Genomic DNA, 22093 nt, shown 5'->3' on the forward strand with positions numbered 1-22093 from the left:
ATCAAGATGTGGTGACTTTAAGTAGCTGACCTTTAAAATTAACCATTTATTATAATTTCCTAAATAAGAATGTGACTTTTTGATTAATTATAATAATAAAAAGGGCATAGGAGTAAAAAACCTGACATTTCACTTTTTTGCATAATAAGCTAATGTAACTGGTCATGGAGGGATGGGGTTATAGCTCAGTGGTACTTACCAGGTATGCCTGAGGCCCTGAGTTCCATCCCCAGCACCAAAGGGAAAACAAAACAACAAAATAAACAAAACAAAAAACTAGACATGGAGGACAAATTGGAAAACAAATAATTTTCCTTTATGATAAACTTTTCTTTAGATTTCTTTCAGATAGAATTGAGGCAGAGTATGAGGGCAAGAATAAAAAGAGGCTAGCAAGAATAATATAGACTAATATACCCCAAACCACATGTCATATCAGAAAATGTTATTGTGTAATAATTCACAGTAAAGCAGTAGGAGATTACTTGTAAATCATAATCATTTTTGTGATATTTGTTAACTTTAGTACAGTAATTTTGTAACATTTCTGCATTTGGAAAGTTGTAAAATTCATATGAAAAATGAAAGGGAATAGAGGAAACTAGTTCATTTGAATGAATTATCCTTCCAGTTTTTAAAGACATAAATTAAGAAGTAATATCCAAAACTGAGAGAGACTTGAAGCAAATTGAAGTGGAAAGAAGTAGGGCCAGTGGAGTTGAAAGGACCTCACAGTGAAAATCAGTGGAAGGACTCACATTTGTTTAATTACTTATATTCAACCACCACCACTAGTTCCCTCCTCCCCTGAAGTGCCACAATGAGAAAGAACCAGTGTCATTTCAAACTTTCGAGGGCAATAAGTGATTACATTGTCTCCAGTTTTAAATATTTACTTGAATTTTCATCCTATAGGTCCTACTTAAGGCAGAAGAAGACTAGATCCAAGGCAGGAAAGGAGCAGTTTCCAGTTTTGGACCATCTCTTATCTGTAATTCAGTTACCCCCAAGTAAAAATACTACTTACCTTTCACATTCTTGGGCAGCCCTTGTTGTTTTACCTCACATTAGGTAAGAAAATAAACTTTTAATTTTGAAAGGAATATAGCATGTGCCTAAAATATATTAGTCGTTCTTTACCATTCTGTGAAAAAGCCATTGGATGACTGTTTGAACTTTTCCCTTTTTCTCCCTACTTCTTGGACAGACCTCTTGAGAAAGAGAAGGTGATATCACTGGTTACATGCTTCATAGAATCACTTTTCATGACTGTTGACAGAGGGAGCTTCGGAAAAGGTCAGTTACAATCACCATTTGTTCTCTTTGTCTTTTCTGGCACAATAAAGTAATTGTAATCACATGTAATAGCAGAGGATAATACTAACATTGTGTTCTGACATAACTCCTTATGTGATAAATACGGAAAAAAGAGCATAAGAAGGGCATGTTTCACTTGTACCCTGTAATGTGTTGACCTAATCAAGGTGACTTGAACATAGGAAAGTCGAGTGTCAGAAGGATGCCATGGCATAGAAAACCATTCAAGCCCCAGCCTGTGTCTTGCTCTGTGTGTCCTTTGCCTGCCCTACCCTGGGCATACACTTCATGCTCCAGGCATTTCTGTTTCTCACCCTGAGCAACATAATATTCTATTTGCCCTTGTTCTCTGTGCCTAGGGACCATTCTAGGTTTTGTCATTCATTTAACTTAGTTACCTTTCAAAGCTGAGCTCAGGTATAGTACCTCTGAGAAGGCCTTCCTGCCTTTTCCTGCCCTGCCCCACACCTCATTGCCTATTATATATGGGTACATCTCCCATATAAATAGCACCTTTTATTCAGTCAGTATTTGTTTGCTTTTCTCGTGTACCAAGATATACATGAGACAGCAATTTAAAAGCAAGTATTTTGTTTTATTCTAGAACAGTATTTTCTGTTAACATATAAACATGGTAGTCATTTACTCACTTAAATAAGAAAAGACATCTCAAGTGCTTAGCAGCCGCATTTGTCTAGTAGTTACCATATTGGATTGTGGCTACAAAATAGCACAATAATTTTTAACATTGCATAAAGCTCTGTTGAATAGTCTAGAGTGTAGAGCAAGGGTTGGCAAAAAGACCAGATAATAAATATTTTAGATTTTGTAGACATGTTTTATCTTTGTTGCTTTTTTTTCCCCCTTAATAACCCTTCAGAAATGCAAAAAGCATTCTTAGCTTATAGGCCATATAAAAACAGACTAATATATCTGACTTGTGGACCACAGTTTACTGATCCCTCAGCTAGAAATTAAATGGGGTTTAATTAATATTAGTTGAATATATTCAAGGTAATAGCTACTGGTATGTGACTTTTTAGAAATTAGAAAATAATATCAACAAGAGTCTTATACAAAGATAATTTGACTTTTTTAAGATCCAGAGGGTTGAGTCATTACTCAGGTTGAGTGTCCCTTATCTGAAATGCTTAGGACCAGAGTGTTTTAGATTTTTTTCTGATTTTGGAATATTTACATAGGCTTCATTGGTTGAGCATCCTGACCTGATAATCTGAACTTGGAAATGCTCCAAAATCCGGAACTTGTTGGGCATCATAGCAGTACTCAAAATGTTTCAGATTTTGGATTTTTTGGATTAGAGATGCCCAACCAGTATTTCATCCTCATCTCAATTAATAGCAAATAAGTTATTATTCTCTACTTCTAAATATATATTTACCTTAAAAAAGATAAAATATAAGGCTTGGAAACTTCTCTTTTCCTTTCTATTAATTCAAGTACCTGACAGATAATTTTTAGAAGGCACAGATTCACTTTAAAGTGAGTTTACTTGTTCTATAAGTATCAGATGTTGGATAAATAAGATACTTGATAGTTGTGTCATAAAAATAATAAGCAGTTTTTTCTCTCTGTGCTTAGGAAACTTATTTGTTCTTTGTCAAGCTGTAAGTACTCTGCTAAGTTTGGAAGAATCTTCTGAACTTCTTCATTTGGTTCCTGTGGAACGTGTAAAGAACTTAATATTGTAAGTAAGCAGATCTTTATTTGGCTTAATAATGAATAAAATATTTAAGTCTGTTTTTGAGAACATAAAATAATTGTCTATAATTTAGACATAACAAAAATTCTTCTAAGATATTTCATACATGAATTGTATTCACATAGTGAAATTTAATATTGACTTAGATTCTCCAATTAAAATAAGAATTTTTTTTACAGTCTTTAAATACAGATTCATCTTTGTGAAGGAGTATTGTTTTATATGTGTAAATTAAGGTGCAGTGTAAAGAGTTTGTAATGGCAATTGTTCCCAAATGTAACATTGCACAGTGTTGAACTTTCTTAACCTCTTTAATGATTCCAACTGACACATTCCTACCACTATCATATTCTGCCCTACCATAACATAATGTGTTTCAGAAAAATTTCCTTGTGATCTTTTTGCTGTGTACTGAAACAATCCAGTTTATTTAACTATTTATTGTTTAAGTTAGTTTGGCTAGCCTCTGATTTTGGTAGTAGCACCTTTTATTCAGTCAGTATTTGTTTGCTTTTCTCATGTACCAGGCTGTATTCTAGGCACTGGGAAACACAGTGGAATGAAGTAGACAGAATTCACTGCCATGGAGCAAGAAGAGACACTAAACAGAACAAATAAATACAATATGTAGCAGCATGTAAGAAGGTGCTAGATACTATGAAGAAACCAGAGTAGTTTTCGGATAGGAGAGTCTGAAGGTTAGGGTGAGTAGCAGTTCTAAATAAGGAAGGCCTCACATAGAAGGAGATACCTGAGAAGAAACTTGAAAGCAGGAAGGATATGGGGTCCAAGATGCTCCCTGGGGGCAATAGGTGTATAAACTTGAGCAGCAAGGGGTGTATTGTGGCCAAGCAGAGTGGGTGGGTAGTAGAATAAGAGGACACAGAGGTGGAAGTGGCAGACAGTATATGACCTTTAGGTAGAGGAAAGACTTTGGCTTTTACTCTGAGTGAAAGGAGAGGATTTTTGGCAGGGGATTGATTTAAACGGGATCACTTAGCTTACCCAGTTGAGAAGATAATTAGACTTATGGCAATAATCCAGAATCTCTTTACATTTGTAAATCTGGGTGAAGTTGATGTTCTTCCATGGTTAATTATATTGGTTTAAATGAACTTTCTTTAGAGAGGGAATATTTATTTGAATTCACCATATTTACCATATTACATATTCCCCTTTTCTTGACTGTTGTGGTTAAAATTTCTCATCCTTTAGTCCTTAGTATAAGCAATGGAAGACAGCTAGAATGTTTGAAACAAAACACATGCATAGCATACCAGAATGGGGTAATTATGTCCTCTGGGAAAGGCCAGGTGGCAGTTAGCCTTAGAAGCCCATCAGAAGTGGATCCATTTTTGAGGTCAGAGTATGATCTTTCATTGTATGTACTGGGCCTTTCTCAGTGTTGTGCTATTACACTGAGTGTCTAGGTTTCACTGTCACTTCAGACTGGATTTGAAGTTTGTAACTCTGAGGCCATGGGTATGTTAGTTTACCTTAGCTTCATTATATCTCAACAGAGGACAGTTAAAAAAGGAAAGGATAATAGTACTTACCTTGTGCAAACAAATTTGGATAATTATGCAATAATAGTTAAAAATGCATTTATTGTCTTCTTATTATATGCAAGTTGCTGTTGTGTGTACACTTTATACATTATTAAATCCTTACAACTCTGTAAGATGTAGGTACTTGCGTTCTCCATGGGAACTAAAGTTTCAAATTAACACCCTGGTCTCATTTGTTATCTCCTGCATGGATCATTGTCGTAGTTGCCTAATGAGTTTCCTTACTTCTTCCCTTGTGTTACTGCTCTCTAGTCTATACCAGAAGCCAGAATGATTGTTCTTTTAAATGTAAGATGATAGGTCATGTCACTCCATCGCTCACAACCTTCTAGTACAGTGCTTCTTAACTGAGAGAAATTGACTCCTGGAGAGAGAAATGGACTCTTGTTTCTGGCATGTAGTGGAGAGAGGCTGGGGTGCTACTAAGCACCGTACCATGCAGAGGACACCCCCTGCAAAGATTCCAGCCCCAAATATCAATAGTACCAATATTTATTGAGAAATCCTGCTCTAGTGGTATCCAACATCTTTATCAGATTCCTTGGGGCTCCATATGACTCCCGCTCCTAAATCTTCAGCCACTGTTCTTTGTTAACTCAGTTTCAGCCAGACTGTTCTCCTTACTGTTCCCACAGACAAGCACATCTCAGGCTGTGGTGGCTTTACTTTCCCCTCTTAAGATGTTCTTCTTCCAGATACGTCTTAGCTCCCTTTTTCATTTCCTTCCATCCCTGCTTTCCATAATCTGGTCTCTGTCTAACCTCCCTCTCTGGTTACTTTTCTCCACAGCACTCATCACTGTCATACTATTTGTTAGTTTACTTATTGGCTATCTTTCCCTGCTGGAATGCAATTCCAGAAAGTTAGAAATGTTGTCTTTTTTTTTTTTTTTTTAACCGCTGTATCTGCAGTGTCTAGAAAAGTCACTGGCATATAGTAATATTCAGTAAATAATTATTGGGTGAAGGTAGTACATAGAGATTAAGCTTGCTCAAGGTTATGCCACTGATGCATCATGGGGATGGGTCAAGACATGGGCTGCCCTACACCAGAACTCCTCTGCTGCTCCTCTTACTAGCTCCATGCCTAGTACACAGCAGACACTTAATAAATATTACATATCTTCTTTTTATGTGACTGTCATTTTTCAGCTGTGCATATGGAGTGAAAATAGCATTGTAATCCTGCCTCTGCCTCCAATCAGCTATGTGCCCTGAACAGAACACTCAGGGTCTCTAGGCCTCAGATTCTTCATCTCTAAAATCATGATGCTACATGTCCAGTAAAACTTGTCCATGCTACCTTTTATATTTCCCTCAACAGTGATAATTTTATTTTACTGTCTAAATCCTCTAAGGTGTATGTGCAATTTGGGTCTTATAAATATCTCATTGCAGAACATTTCCTTCGGAGCCATCTGTATTGCTGTTGGCTGATCTCTATTATCAGAGATTGTCTTTATGTGGCTGCAAAGGGCCACTTTCTGAGGAAGCTTTGATGGAATTATTTCCCAAGTTACAAGGAAACATTTCTACTGGTATATCTAAGGTAATACCGTTTTGTGGGATGTTCGCAGTCTCCATTTGCTTTTATGTGTATAGCCAGAAGTCATGAGAGCTCCTTAATCAGAAAATGCTGCTGTGGAATGATTTCTCTTTAAAGCAAGGATTCCTAAAGATTAGCTTGCAAACTGCAGCAGAATTAGTTAGGGAGATTAATAAAAATATGAATGCCAGGTCCCCACCCCAAAAGATTCTGATTTAGTAGGGTTAGGGTGGAAATGAAAAATGTACATGGTGTTTTAAAGCCCCCTTGATGATTCTGGTGGTCATTTGGGTGTGTGGAAATATATGAGGAGGTTACTTAGGAATAAAAATAATACTGATTTTGGTTGAACTATAAGCTTAATCAGTTCCTTGCATTTATTTACAGAAGTACTTACAGTGTTATCATTCAGGAAAACAATATGGAATATTGGTCAGCATCGCTGTCTTAATCTGGTCTGGTCATTAAATATATATGCTCTTTGAATTAGGTGTTGGTTGGTGTTGGATATGAAATAAGGGATAGAATAGGTGTCTATGACTCTGGTCAAATGGTATCTTTTTTTTATTTTATAAAACTTAGATCTTACTGGCTGTAAATGAGTTTCTTCCTCCATATAAATTTGTAAGTGAAATACGCCTTTTACTTTCCCTAGATTCGGCTTTTGACAATAAGGATCCTAAACCATTTTGACATTCGGCTTCCAGAATTCATGGAGGTATTATAGCTGCTTGAGTGGAAGGTTTTTTAAAAACACAATTTTACACATTTTTTAAATTTCCAGAATGTTATCTTTGCAGAAAACTAACACACTTTATAAATATCTCATGGAAATTGATATCTTTTTGAATTCTTACTCCCACCTAACAATAAGACCACAAACAAAAATCTAGGTAATTGATGAATATTCTTTTAAACTTTTTCAGTATACATACATAATTAAAGCAGATGTTATCATGAAAGTTTTCCATGTTAGTACCTATTGTGTTACCTTATTTTTTGAAGTTTTGAATAGTATTCCACGTTTAAAATATCTTAGTTTTTCAGTTCCCTATTTGGTGGGTAAACACTGTAGTGAACCTCCTTTCACAACCTCTGTGTAGGGTTATATATATTATATTTCTATAATGCAAACTATTGGAATTGTATAGTAAAAGTATATATACATTTTATTTCAATAGATACTGCTAATCAATTTGAGTCACTGTGAGAATTACTTTTTTGTTCACTTTACATTCCTGTGCTAAACACTAAACCTAAGTTACCTGCCAAAAAGTAAATAGTGTGAGGAAAAATGAACATTTTACCAAACCAAACCAAACAAAAATAGTTACCTAAGACATTAATATATTTTAGTTTATTTTTTTTATTTTTATTTTTCAGACCTTTAGTTATATGTAATATTCTTTTACTTTTTGGATAAACCCCAATGTTGATCTGCTTGGGTTGTGTTTGGCTGTTCAGGGTGACGGGCTGTGTCAGCGGCAGTCTGCCTTTGCTATATTACGCCAGGCAGAACTTGTTCCTGCAACAGTGAGTGATTATAGAGAGAAGCTTCTTCACTTGAGAAAACTGAGGCATGATGTGGTGCAGACTGCAGTACCTGATGGGCTGTTACAGGAGGTAAAAATACCATCCTTTTCTGTTTCTTCCTTCTTAATTTACACTTCAAATCATATTTGGTGAAGCATATCAAATAGTTACCACCCCACCCCTCACCCCCTGAAAAATTTTTTAAACAGGTAAATTCACAATTCTCTTAGATGCTGTGAGTTAACTAGCTCTACCAGCCTGTTAAATAGTAGGAATAATTTAGTACCCACTTTTTGACTACATGAAGGTTTGAAACACTTATGACCAGTCTTTGTTTAGTTTTATGATTGCTTTTTCTGGTAGAATAGGGAAGTGACCAATTTAAAAGTTTGTTTTGTTTAGGGTCTCTGATGTTTCTCCAGTTTCAGCGTGTAGCACTACATTTTAGCATAAAATACGTCACTTTTAGCAGTTTAACTTCATTAACCTCAGACCTTAAAGATTGGGTTAATTTGTGAATAATTTCTTGTCAAAAGTTCACTTTTAAACTAGTTTTATTCATATAATGTTTTTAAAATTAGATTCCATCTTTAAAAAGAAGCTTTGAAGGGTAGAGTATAAAGAAATAATTGGTCTGGAGGTAGGAGGCCGAATTGTGTTATGTGAGGAGTCAGAATTGATTCTTGTAGTCCCTGGCATCATCACACAATAGTTTAGATAGAGTGGTCAAGGTTGTTGAAATCAAGGCCTAGCTCTGCCACTTACTGAACCTAGAACTACACGGTGACTCAGTTTCCTTATTTGTGAAATTGGGAAAATACTTTTAGTTCACTGCTTTTTTCTGGGAATTACATGAGATAAATACAAAATGTTAGAACAGTAGGTAGCACCTATTAAGCACTTGTATGGTAACTTTGAGATTATTAAAATTAATATTTTATCAAACATGTACTGATGTTTCAAAGACATCACATTGTGCTACAGTAGGGCAGGTTCCATGGTGAATGTGTAAGACAGTGTTCAAGGATTTCAGGCAGGGGTGATGTTTGACTGTACCCTCACAAGGGGATAATGTTCCATTTGAGAGGAAGAATATATGTAAGGGAAGCAAAGTCTGAGAGAATGTAGTTTATATAGGGGAACTATACAGACTGACATATCTGAGAGTTTGCACAGGTATTAGGGTGCCTTGGTAGTTCAGTTTGTTGTTACTGACATTCTCTCCCTCATCTTAATTCAGTTATTCTACAATCTTTAGTTTACAAAGATGATTGTTGTGCTTCTTGACAATAGATAATATTCTTTTCTTTTTTTTTTTTCCTTATGCACTCATTAGATTAGATATTTTCTTTGAGCAATTTAGGTGTTAATCATCTAAGCATAGTGCTTTGCCCCACTGAACAGGTTTTCAAAGGAAATTTGTAGAATAAGTGAATGATAAATTATTTTTATTGTTCTAAATTAGTTTACTAGAGACATACTTTGTAATATTCTTTATTAGATTTTCTTTAAGTTACAAATTCATTATGTTTTTATAATAACAATTGGGTTGGATTTTTGATCCCAGACATTTCCCTGGAAAGGCAAATGTCCATTAAACTACTGAAAGGAGACTGAGAGAACAGGATCCTTCTATATCCAGGTCCTTTTTACATCAGGATGGTTTTAGTGTCCACCAAGGTGGTGGCTGGGTTTTAGGTTCAGAGAATGGCCATAAAATAGATACAATTTTTTAATTGCTTTTTCACCCTGCCTGTAAAATACATAAGGAAAAAAATATACTTTCAAGAATAAAATTGTTCTTAATATTGATCTTGATTTCTGTCCTTATTAGTCTGAGAAAGATCAAATGCTATTTTACTTCTTACAAGTCTACTGTTTGAGAAGCACACATTTTATTAACTAGGCATTATTTCACTGGATTTAGGGAGCTGGAAGCAGAATGTGTTCCCTTGTTCTTTTCATCATGCCATCCTGCTGCCTTGCTTTGGGAAAATACATTTTATTTTTTGGAATAATCCAAAAGCCTATAAGCATGTAAAGTTTTCTTACCAAAATTACTTTGAAAATCAAGTCTCAACATGGGATTTGTTTTCTTTATGTATACATTTCAAGTTTCCATTGCAGGCAACAGTTAATATTTTAATATTTTCTGTTTTTAGGGAACTCTAATAATAAATCTCAATTATGCACAAACTGAAAATATGACTATTAATTATTTACTGAGTTACTGACTTCTTTTGTCTAAAGCAACACAGAATACTTACAGTGCCTTTCAGTTTTGCTGCTGAAAACTGTATGTCAAACTTAAAAATATTTTTACAAAACCCTAGATTGTCTTGCTCCTTTGTAAGAGTACCTTACAGTCACATGGTGTTTTATGTTTTCCCAGATAGTATACCCATTGCATAAGAAGCTCAAGGCTGAAGTATGTTAAAATGATTTGTTCAAGGTTATGTACTAGTGAGTATTTTAGAATTGGAACCAAGATCCATATTGTCCAATTCCAAATCCAGTGCTTGTAATTGGATATTATTTTCTGTCATTTCTAGAGATAAAAGAACAATTATATATTGATTATCAACTTATTATAGTTAGAATTACTTTGGCCAGTGTGCTCTGCACATAAAATGATGATTAGGTGTCTTTGTGTAATTTTATTTCTCTCAAAGCCTTGGGTACATTGTGGATGATGCTTTAAAAGTATTTGTAGAATTGGGCATGGTAGCTAGCACCCATCTGAAAGCCCAGCAACATGGTGGGAAGCTGAGGCGGGAGGATCATAACTTTGAGGCCAGCCTGGGTAACTTAGTGAGACCCTGTCTCAAAATAAAAAGGACTGGGGGTGTAGCTCAATGATAGAGCATAAAGCCTTGGGTTCAATCCTTAGTACCACCAGAAAGAAATTTATACACATATATGCATATATAAAATACAAATAAAATAATTATATATAAATTATTCACAGTCATTTCAACATTTGAAATGTCCTTATTGAGTGGCCAAAATCGTACTTTAAAAGTATTCATAGGATTGGGCATGGTGGCACCCACCTGAAAGCTCAGCAGCTTGGGAGGCTGATGGGAAGTCTTTATATGTAGAGAGGCATGTGTAGAGAGAACTGGGAATCATGCAGAGGGCATGATTGCCCTCACTTGCCCTTTCTCCTGGGCTGACCCTGTGTCTTAGTTTTCCTATGTATAAAGAAGCCATATTTAATATGATGGTCTCTCACTTTTCCTGCCCCAGAAACCTATGATTTATTTCTATTCACAAAATACTTATGTTACTGAATTTGCTTGTCAGTATTCTGTTCTGAATCTAGCCAGTTAGTAAGCATTTACGATGTTTTGGACATCAGGTTAGGTTCTAGGGATACACAAATAATTGAGAACATAACCCAGCCTATAAGAGATGTATAGCCTAGTAGAGCCTGACAGACACAGAAAGCACTGCATACAGTAGTGCAGTCTGATGAGGCTGCACCGAGGGAGCTGAGTGCTGAATGATGGATTAGGTGTTCAGGAATGCAGATGGGAAGGCTGTTAAAGCCAGAGAGAGGACAGTGAGGCAGAAGTGTTATCAAGTAGCCCAACTTATTTGAGGGATACAGGCAATTCTATATGGCTGCAGTGTGAGGTACAGGGGAGACATCATGAAAGTTGAGACTGGCCTAGGTCATATCTGAAAACCTAGACTTTTGTGTAGACCTTATAAACCAGAGACAGTGTTCACTATGTAGGCCCTTGTTTTCAGTCTTTTCACTCTTCAAAGATTAGCCATTTTTGGAAAGAAATGCCATCATTCATTCAGTTATTTATTGTGTATTGTTTATAGCACCTCTTAAATATCTTATGCTATACAAGGTGCTGGTTGTACAACAAAGAACAGAGGAGACATAGACCCTGACCAGTGCATCTGATGCCAACTTTATAGATCACTATTGAAACTTGATGCTATTTTTATTAAAGGGAGAGTGGGGCAGACATTTGGCTTTTGTTACTGTTATCTTTTTGCTTTTGTTGATTTTATGTGCTATTATTAAAACATATAGATGATGAGTGAGTTTCTGGAATACTTAGGAGAAATGTTCAAAGGCTACTTGAGTTGAAAAATTGCTGATATTCCTTGGCTAAGTTATGGTGAACATTCATAATAGGAAATCTGTTGAAATGTATTTCATTTTAACTTCCTGGTTCAATGACCAGCCGTCTGCTTGTTGTAGTGTTAGGGCTAGGAATGTGGAAATGGAACCTGGTAAAAGGAAATCACAAGAAACATGATGGCTATTGTTTTCTTCCTTATTATTAGAAATTAAGAGAAAGAAATAGATAGTCATTATCTGAGAATTAATTTCCATTTTTAGGCCATTACATTAGCTTTTCGGTGCTGAAAAATTGTGTTAAATACCTGAGAAAAACAACTTAGAGGAGGAGAGATTTATTTTGGCTCATGGTTATAGAGGTTTCAGTTCATGATTGACTGACTCCAAGTCAGAAACATCATGGTGGAAGGATGTAGCAGAAGAAAGTTGCTGAGTTCTTGACAGCTTGGAAATGGGGCAGGGGATGAGAAATAGTCAGTTCTCCAGGGGCAAACCCTCAGTTACCTACTTCCTCCAGACATGTCTACCTGCATTCTATTTCCACCGCTTCCTAGTAGTTCAGTCACATTATTAATCCATCAAATGGATTAATTCCCTGCTGAGATCAGAGCCCTCATGAACCCATTATTTCCTTAGAATCCCTCCTGAACATTATTACGTTGAGAACCAAGCCCTTAATACATGAGACTTTGGGGGGACATTCTAGATATAAACTGTAGCAATCATGCTTTTTTATGAAGGAACTGCCTGCCTTTACCATTGAAAGACATTCTGAGTGCTGCTGCCTACTTAGTCCAGAGCTATTTACAAAAATAAATGTGAATTCGGTTTGGAGACTCTACCTGTTGGCCAAGACAGGTACTCTGTACTCTTTTTATATGTTCCCAGCACCACTGTAGACTTACTGTATATTAATGCATTTTTTTTTTTTTTTTAGAGCAAACTTTGGAGATAGGCATTTACTATATTCACTTTATAGAAAGGAAAACATAAAAAGGAGATTTAGTAATTTGCCCATGATCACACAGCTCAGAGCTTGGAAAACTAGTATTCAAACCCAAGTGTTTTGGTTCCATAGTCCGTGCTTTTAATAAGATCCACAGCCTCAGTTAATGACAACTCAGATAATTTCCACTAAAAAATGTAAAAGCAATGGATTCATTTAAATTTAGGTAATGCATTCAGATAACACATAATAGCCAGAATTGTATTTTATAATTTACAACATGCCTTTATATCTATAATCTCATTTAATCCTCAAGATAGGTAGTATTAGTTCCTTTTTGCACATGTCTCAAATAGAACCCAAGTGAGGTAGGTAGGTGAGAAAACAGCAATAGGAATACCAGTGTCAAAGTTTAAAGCCTTATATTCTTTCCCACGTTTGTTCTCTGTTGCAGGACATTAGGGGTTTTCAGTACATAGCATTTGAAGATCCATCATGTACTGAACTCTTAGTGAGCAAGACTGCAGGAAGTCCTGCTTTTAACCTGTTTTAGATGTTAACATCTCTGTGATATTTCATCTGGAAAAGAGATGGCTGCTAAAATATGTACAAACATCCCAACCTTAAGTAATGATACTTGATGCCTCTCACAAGGAGATGTTGGTAATAATGAGTGTCATTCCAAAAGGAGATTGAGAAAACTTTACACACTGAACTGAACTCCTTTTAAGTATAATTTTGAGAACTCAAACATGTGCTTATGAAGCCTCAACTGCCATTGACAGTAAACTTTGAGTTCTTTAGCCTTGTACTTCATTGACCTTTCTTTAGGTTCTGTTTTAGCAGGTGATGGCAAGGTTTGTTAGGAATTTAATTCTGAGTCAAATGTATCCTTTATATGTGGATATCTGAAATGAGTTTGAATATTATGTTTATTCATTATATGTTTACTCATTATAATGAGTCTTCTGTGTTTAATTGTGAGTAATATGTTAGGAAAAGGAAGGAAATTGTTACACACTGGATTTTGGATGGATAATTACAACCTTTTTTTCTTAAAGCACAGCATCTTTCCAAATCTCAGATTGTCCAGGTTGGGATGTCTGCATTTGAGCACTTCTGCCATTCTATTGTACCTTATTACTTATTTACTAAACAAGTCTTTTGCAATTGCAGGTACCTCTTCGGTATTTGCTAGGCATGTTATATGTTAACTTCAGCCCTCTTTGGGATCCTGTTATTGAACTCATAAGGTAAGCGTGGGTTAAATGGATGAAGCTATTATGCTTTAATGGCTGCAGAATAATGAGGCCAGGATTATATACTTTCTAGCTGTGATTTAAATGAATGGCTATGTGCACTATTTACAATTACCTTAAATCCTTTGTGGAACAAGCAAGCCAGAATTGTACTTTATAATTTATAAAATTATAATTTATGTCTATAATCTCATTTAATCCTCAAGGTAGGTAGTGTCATTTCCTTTTTGCACGTCTCAAATAGAACATTAATAAACATTAATTATTTTCTTGGATGTCAAGATTTTCAACAATTCAATTGTTATATGTACATTTCTATGTGTATGTGTATTGAAACAGCTTTGGAGGGCTTTCTCTTTTTACTTTATGTAATAATTTCTGTGCTGATTTTTTTATAGTAAGAGATATAATAATTGCATGTTTTTATTTATATATATTGAGTCATTGAGCCACACTTTACTTTAAAAATAAGGACTTTTCAAAACCTTTGCTGTGTAGTATACAAAATCCTATTAGCTCTAAATAACTTTCCTATGTTCATATCTAAAAAAAGAATCTTAATAGTCATGTAGAAAATACATATGCCATTACTCAGATGTAAAACTTGGTCCTTTTTTCAGATATTTGTCTTCAGATTGTGTACTCTGGCTTTTTAACAGATTGGAAATATGTCATATGTGGCCTTTCTATCCTGACTGTTGGTTCTTATTTAACAGAAAGAAACAATAAATAAATCCCTTTTGAATTTCAAATTAGCTTGTCTGCCTTTTACTTTCCTTCAAAACCATCAAATCAGTATGCTGAAAATAAGTGCCTTCTAACACCAGCTTTATTATTTTGTTTATTGTCCCTTCAGAAGACAAAAATAATCTGATATATTATCAATAGCCTCTTGTCAAAAAATGTTGTTTCTTTAAGTACTAAATTGCCTTTAATGGTTCTTCATAGTGTCTGGGCTCCCTTCCTGTTGGGTAGCTATTTCTGTTTGGAAATTGGATTTTTTTTTCTATGTATAGTACACAACAGTCATAGTTTATGTCTGCATGAAGTTTATGCATTCTCAGAAAAGTAATGACAAAAAATATCAAATTCGAGATGATTTTTGCTGGAATATCAAACTATGTAAACACTATTTGATTCCCCTAGTATCTATTCATGGAGTTCTAAAAATATTTTTCAAATAGTTGGTGAATGTTTATTTTACTGTTGAGTTAATAAGTATATATGAATTTGGTAGAGGGAACCTACATTTTTAAATTAGCTGTGAACAAAATAACTTTTCTCTCCAAACAGTGGTCTCTTTCCCTTAATGGTCTATACCTCATATACTATGCTCCATTGCCATTATTATGCCTTTAAAAAATATTCTCCTTATAGGGATTTATTTACATTTTTTAAAATACCCATCAGTCTTTTATGACTACAAAAAGAATTTTTGAGCTGGGTACTATGATTCATACCTGTAATTCCATTTACTTGGGAAGCTGAGAAAGGAAGATTGCAATATAGAGGCCAACTTGGGCAACTTAGCAAGACACTCTCAAAAAAATTTTTTAAAAAGGACTGTAACTCAGTGGTAGAGCACTTGCTCAGCATGTCTGAGGCCCTGGGTTCAATTCCCAGAGTAGCTAAATGTGTGTGTGTGTGTGTGTACACGTATGTGTGTACGTATATCTATATATCTATATCTATCTACCTATCTATCTTTATATATATATATTTAACACATATGTGTATATGAGTGTGTGTATGTATAGCAATGCAGGCATTTTTTTTTTAATATTTATTTCTTAGTTCTCGGCGGACACAACATCTTTGTTGGTATGTGGTGCTGAGGATCGAACCCGGGCCGCACGCATGCCAGGCGAGCGCGCTACCGCTTGAGCCACATCCCCAGCCCCTAATGCAGGCATTTTTAAAGAATGCAGAACTTGTTTACAACCTCCCATTGAGTTAATCAAATAAACATTTTAATTCTTTCAGTTTTTTTCCTATGAGATATCCAAAACTTAAGACCATACCACATTATTTTTAAAATTTGTTTTTATCTTAGTTCCCATGCCCATGAAATGGAAAATAAGCAGTTTTGGAAAGTCTACTGTGAACATCTAGAAAAAGCAGCAACCCATGCTGGTATGTAAGAGGGCAGGGGAGGCTGGAAAGACAAGCTGTTATTTAACTAAGTTTACTGCATAATTATGCATGAAATTGGAAAACAAGTGAGAAATGTATTATCTTCTATAACCTTTGGATGTGGGTTTTTTATTTTCCTTATATTACCAGAGACAGAAATGTCTTCTCTTGAGTAAACATATAGGGCATATGTTAATATTCTCTAGTGGTTATAATGACTTTTTTCTCTGTTTCAGAGAAAGAACTGCAAAATATAAAAGATGAGGAAAAGTCCATTGGAGATGAAAGCTGGGAACAGACCCAGGAAGGGGATGTTGGAGCTTTTTATCAGAAGCAGTTAACATTGAAAACTGATTGTCAGGAAAGACTGGACCATACCAACTTTCGATTTTTGCTCTGGCGTGCTTTGTCAAAATTTCCAGAGAGAGTAGAGCCACGGTCCAGGGAGCTTTCCCCACTTTTCTTGAGATTTATTAAGTAAGTATTCTCTTCTAGGAATATATCCTTGGTAGGGTGTGAGTATTAACCTTCCAAAATGGCCAAGTTCTTCATTCATCTCACATTTTTAAATCAGTGGAATGTCTGTGAAGCACTGGTTCTCTGAGGTAACAACTAGTTTTGTTCACCACTTAATTTTAAATGAATCAAAACACAAATGGTACTAATAAAAATATTTCACATTACGAAATAAGAAGGTCATATTGAGTGTGATCAACATAAAGAGGCCTTGTTATTTCTCGCCCTGTTTGTTGTTTTATTGTTTAACTGGAACTGGAAGATATTTTCCAGTGAACCAACCCCAACTACTATTTTGAGCCTCTTGATATTTCTCATGCTGATGCATGTACTGTCAAAGAATAACAGGAATTTTCTGGAGTATTGTTTGGTTTCGACTGTATATGTGTGTACATGTCTGGTTGCTTTAAGACTCCAAAGGTATGGTATCAGAACTAGGCAATTAGCAAAAAGTATGCTCTCCACTAGTATTTCATCACATGAGAAAATGCTGTAGGATTACATGCTAGCTTATCCAAGGATGAAAAGGAAGTCTAGGTGGTTGACATAGAGCTATCCAGGGAGTGTTTGGAAATAAGAGCAAAAAGTTAACAGGAGACCAGATTGTGTGCTTTAAGTAATGGTAAGGACTTTGGCCCTGGGAGGTTTAAGCAAAAGGATGATATGATCTAAGTTTTAAGGTTTTTTTTCTGTTACATTGAAAATGGCCTTTAGAATGGCAGTGGCAAGAGAAGAGACCAATCAGGTAGGGATTGCAAGCCTAGACAAGAATTGTAGCAATAAAGATGGGAATTTTTAAAAGATTTCAATTTGATAGGATATATTTTTGAAAGATTCCAACAAGATCAGCCTGTGGGATTTGCCAGTATGGCAGTATGGGTATGTGGTGCTGGTAGGAAATGGGAAGAAGGTAGGAGCTAAGTATGTCTCTTAAGGGTTTGGCCTAAGCAAATAGAAGAGAGCTACCGCTTACTGAGAATATGAGGAGAGCAAGCTTTCCAGGTTTGCAGGTTGAATCAAGGTTTATTTGAAGATGTGTTAAGTTAGGGCTACTAAGTAAACACCCAAGTAGACGTATGTCAAGTATGCATTGAAGGTAGAAGTTTGAAATCAAAGGAAATATGTGATCTGGAGATAATAAATTGGGAGTCATCAGTATGTGGATAAGACAGAGAATGAAGTCACCTAAGGTATGAATGTAAAAATAGAAGACTTGTAAGGATTGACACCAGTGTTTAAAGGTTGAGAGAGAATAAACCAGCAAAGAGACCACAAAAGAGTAATAGTAAGAAGAACCAAGACCATCTGATATCCTGGAAGCCAGATGAAGAGAATATTTTAGGGAGGGAGCAATCACTTTAATCACATGTGTCTGAGAAGTCAGATGAGGATCAAGAATTGATTCATTGAATGAGAAAGAATTTTAGAGATGACTTTAAGCAGAATAGCCTACATGCAGGCGACCTTAACGATAGTAGTTTTGGTTAATCTGAGAAGAATCAAAGCTTGATTAAATGAGCTGTAGAGAAAATGGAGAAGAAAAGTGGATCTGGAAAGTACTAGTAGTAAAAAGGTGTAGAATAGTAGATGGAGAAAGATGTCAGGGCAGAGATGAAGATGTATAGAGAGATATATATGTATTGTTGGTGCAAATGATCCAGAAGGGAGGAGAAAATTTGCTAGCACCATCTCTTCAACTAGGTAAGAGGAAACAGGATCCGATGCATAAGTGAAAAGGTTTGCATGAATTATTCATTTTAGCAAAGGTTATCGGCAAAGAAGCAGCAGGATGACAGATATAGCGATGGAAGAGCAATGATTTTTCTCTTTGCACATAATTATTTGGATATAAATTTGTTTATAAAATGAGGACAGTGATATTTATCATATTTTGCCTTGTTTTGGAGGCAAAATTTGTATCAGTTGTTTTATGAATTGCAAAAGGCATCCAAGTGCAATCTGGCGTTAGTGCTATTAATTGAATATGAGCTCTCTGCCATGTTAATTTGAAAAAATAAGATCACCCCTTAGCTTAAAGATGAAAACCTTAATCTGTGTTATTCTAGTGGTTCTTTTAAAAGAGTTGGTAGGATACCGTCCACAACATGTTATTTTGAGTGAGAGTTTAAAAGTCTCACTGTGTGATCTTTTTCTTAGTATCTCTCCATGCATGCAGTAAACAACAAAATGTTAATCATTGGATGAATGAATGAAAGCTAGTGCACTAAATGACTTCAAGACTGTATTTGTTAACTATAATAATGGATTAAAAATAAAGGATTGGAATTTAATATAATTTAATAAGAACAAATTCTATAGTTAGAAGAGATAAAGCATAAAAACTTACTGATTTTTGTTGCCTGGACATTCCGTTTGAATCTACCATATCATGGCTGCCACCAAAAGCTATGGAGTTTATAGCTCCTTTTATCTTATCAGACCCATGCTTTTTAAACTGAATTTTGTGGTGATGTCCTCTGTAAGTATATTTTTTAATTTAAATTAAGCTTATTTTTAACCTGATACATAAAAAGGTAAGAAATTTTATATATTAATAAGCATCATGTGAAGTTTCGATACACATATATTATAATGCTCAGATCAGGTTAAATTTATCCTTTTCTTCAAACACCTGTCTTTTTTTTTATGGTGAAAACATACAAAATTCTTTATTTAAGTTTTTCAAAATATGTAGTACATTTTTACATATAGTCACCCTACTGTGCAATAGTTAAACCACAATTTCTTACTCCTAAGTGGAACTTAGTACACAGTGATCAACCTTTTCCCATCCCTCCTTCTATTAAAGTCTGGTAACTACCATTATCCTTGAGACCAACATTTTTAGATTCTAAATATGAGCTCATGTAGTTCTTTTCTTTCTCTGCTTGGTTTATTTAGCTTAATATAACAATCAGGTAACAGGATTCCTTTATATGGCTGAACGTATTCCACTGTGTTTAAGTACCAGATTTTCTTATCTGTTAATCAGTTGATGGACATTTAGATTGTTTTCATGTCTTGGCTCTTGTGACTAGTGCTGCAGTTAAGATGGGATGTAGACATTTCTTTAGATATGTCCCCAGTATTGGGGTTGCTGGATCATCATATGATAATTCAATTTTAATTTTGTGAGGAACTTCCCTGCATTTTTCCATAACGGCTATACTAATTTACATTTCCATCAACAATGTCCAGGGGTTCCCTTTTCTCCAAGTCCTCACCAGCATTTATTATTATTTGATCGTAGCCATTTTTACTAATGTATTTTCATTGTAATTTTGATTTGTGTTTCCCTGATGATTAGTGATATGTTGAGCATTTTTTATGTAATTGTTGGCCCTTTGTATGTCTTTTGAGAAGTGTCTCTTGAAGTCTGTTGCCCATTTTTTAATTGAATTATTTGATTTTTCTATTTGTTTTAATTTTTGCTATTGAGTTTTTTTATTTCCTGATATATTCTGAATCTTATTTAATCCCTTGTCAGGTATATAGTTTGCAAGCATTTTCTTCCATTCTGTGAATCGTCTCTTCACTATTGATTTTTTTCTTTGCTACAGAGCATTTTAGTTTGATGTAATCCCATTTGTCTATTTTGATTTTGTTTTCTGTGATTCTGGGGGTCTTGTTAAAAATGTATACACACACACACACACGTACACACGTATGTATCTTTGCCTGTTCCAGTGTCCTGATGCATTTCTTCTGTTTTCTTCTGGTAGTTTCAAAGTTTCGGGTCTGTCTTTTAATACATTTTGAGTTGATTTTTGTAATTGGTGAGAGGGGTCTAGTTTCATTATTCTGTATGTGGATATACAATTTTTCTCAGCACCTTTGTTGAAAAATCAGTTGGCTATAAATGTGTGGGTTCACTTCTAGGCTATTATGTTCCATTGGCCTATGTGTGTATTCTAAAATCATTCTGTTTGATTACAAGTTTGTAAGATATTTTGAAGTTAGATAATGTAATGCCTCCGTCTTTATTCCTTGTGCTCAAGATTACTTTAGCTATTCAGGATTGAGATACTGTATTTTCAAAAGGACATTGGCAAAGTAGAATGTGTCTGGCCAAATGTAACAGTGTGGTCTTAACATCATGCTGCAATCTTTTAATATAATCCATTTTTAACCACTTGCTTTTCCAAAGATGAAAAGCTGATTTCAGTGAAGTCCAAAATAAACATCTCAAAATATTTTCAGCAATTTACCAATGGAATGAGCTGTCTTCTATAATTAGTGATTATAGTTAGTGTTTGGCTTGTCAATGAGGAACACAATAAAAAGAATAATATTGTAGAATAAGCTTGACTAACCTCTGATGTCCGTTTAGGGTATGATTCTATGTGCCGTGAACATCTCCCTCATGAACAGAATCAAGACATTTCAGATTAGTGTGTCCTTCTCATCTGTGTTGTACCACTCTTTTCCCGCTGTAGCAATGAGTATTACCCAGCAGATCTGCAGGTTGCTCCAACCCAGGATCTGCGGAGAAAAGGCAAAGGGATGGCAGCAGAGGAAAAAGAAGATGAACCTACTGCTGAAGATGATATAGAAATGGAGGAAGAGGTGGTAACCCCAGATGAATCCCCGCAGAAGAAAAAGACAAGAAGAGCTGCAGCAAAGTGAGTTCTCCTTTGTCGAGTGATCACAGATGTAGGTGGAGCAGGTGCTATCTCTTCTCACCTGAATGGGAAATAGCCTTGTACAATGTGAACTACTAAGTGCTACATCTTCCTGGGATTTTTCTTTTACAGTCCAAACAAAACTGTCTGTCTTCTGAGTGTACTGTTCTAAAACAGCCCTGTTCTAGGGTATGAAAATTGGGCCAATGGTGCCTTGAGAGTGAAGAAATAGGCAGACAGATCCAGGATTGTGCAGGTGCAATATTTTGTGGGTCCACTGATCTTGTTTCTGCCCAGGATCATGCTTCTGTCAGTGACCCCAGTACTTTACACTCTGTACAGTTCTGGATCTGTCTGCCTCTTTTTTCGATCTCGTGGCATCTTGAGGCTGGTTTTCACACAGTGGAATTATTATCCTGGAACAATTACTTACTATTAGCCTTGTTTATCCACAGAATATAGAGCTAGGAACTTTTAAGGTAGCTCATTTTTATTGTAACATCTTTTAAAGATGTGAGCTTTGGAGCCTCCAGTGCTTAAATACTCTTGGACTTTTGCTGTTCATCTTCGCAGCAAAGGGCATCATTATGTTTGTGTTCTAGGGGGACACATAATGATATCTTTTCTCTTAAATAAACATATCAGCCACTTTTACTCTGCTGTTGGCTTATCTTCTACTGGTTACTTTTTTCTCATGCTGTTATACCCTCTTATTCTCTGGGTTACTCATTTATCTAAATTGTTAAACCTTAAAAAAATGATTGGGGTTTCAGAAGTTATTTCAGGTTACTTAAAAATTATCTGAATTGAGGTGTCTTAAGAGCCA

General features: G+C 35.4%; 1 protein-coding gene across 3 annotated transcripts in view; it reads left to right on the top strand.

Moving 5' to 3' along the window:
- Window positions 1–22093, top strand: part of UTP20 (UTP20 small subunit processome component) — a 91404-nt gene that overhangs the window by 15720 nt on the left and 53591 nt on the right. For all 3 annotated transcript variants that reach the window (XM_081309298.1, XM_081309299.1, XM_081309300.1), the window contains exons 13-22: window positions 916–1071; window positions 1208–1296; window positions 2920–3025; window positions 6006–6156; window positions 6809–6871; window positions 7618–7776; window positions 13914–13990; window positions 16050–16129; window positions 16366–16606; window positions 21082–21267. In XM_081309298.1, the coding sequence (XP_081165424.1) occupies window positions 916–1071; window positions 1208–1296; window positions 2920–3025; window positions 6006–6156; window positions 6809–6871; window positions 7618–7776; window positions 13914–13990; window positions 16050–16129; window positions 16366–16606; window positions 21082–21267 (1308 nt within the window). The remainder of the gene's footprint in view (window positions 1–915; window positions 1072–1207; window positions 1297–2919; window positions 3026–6005; window positions 6157–6808; window positions 6872–7617; window positions 7777–13913; window positions 13991–16049; window positions 16130–16365; window positions 16607–21081; window positions 21268–22093) is intronic.

The sequence above is a fragment of the Spermophilus citellus genome (assembly GCF_964194105.1).
Source record: "Spermophilus citellus genome assembly, chromosome: 10".
NCBI lineage: Eukaryota > Metazoa > Chordata > Mammalia > Rodentia > Sciuridae > Spermophilus > Spermophilus citellus.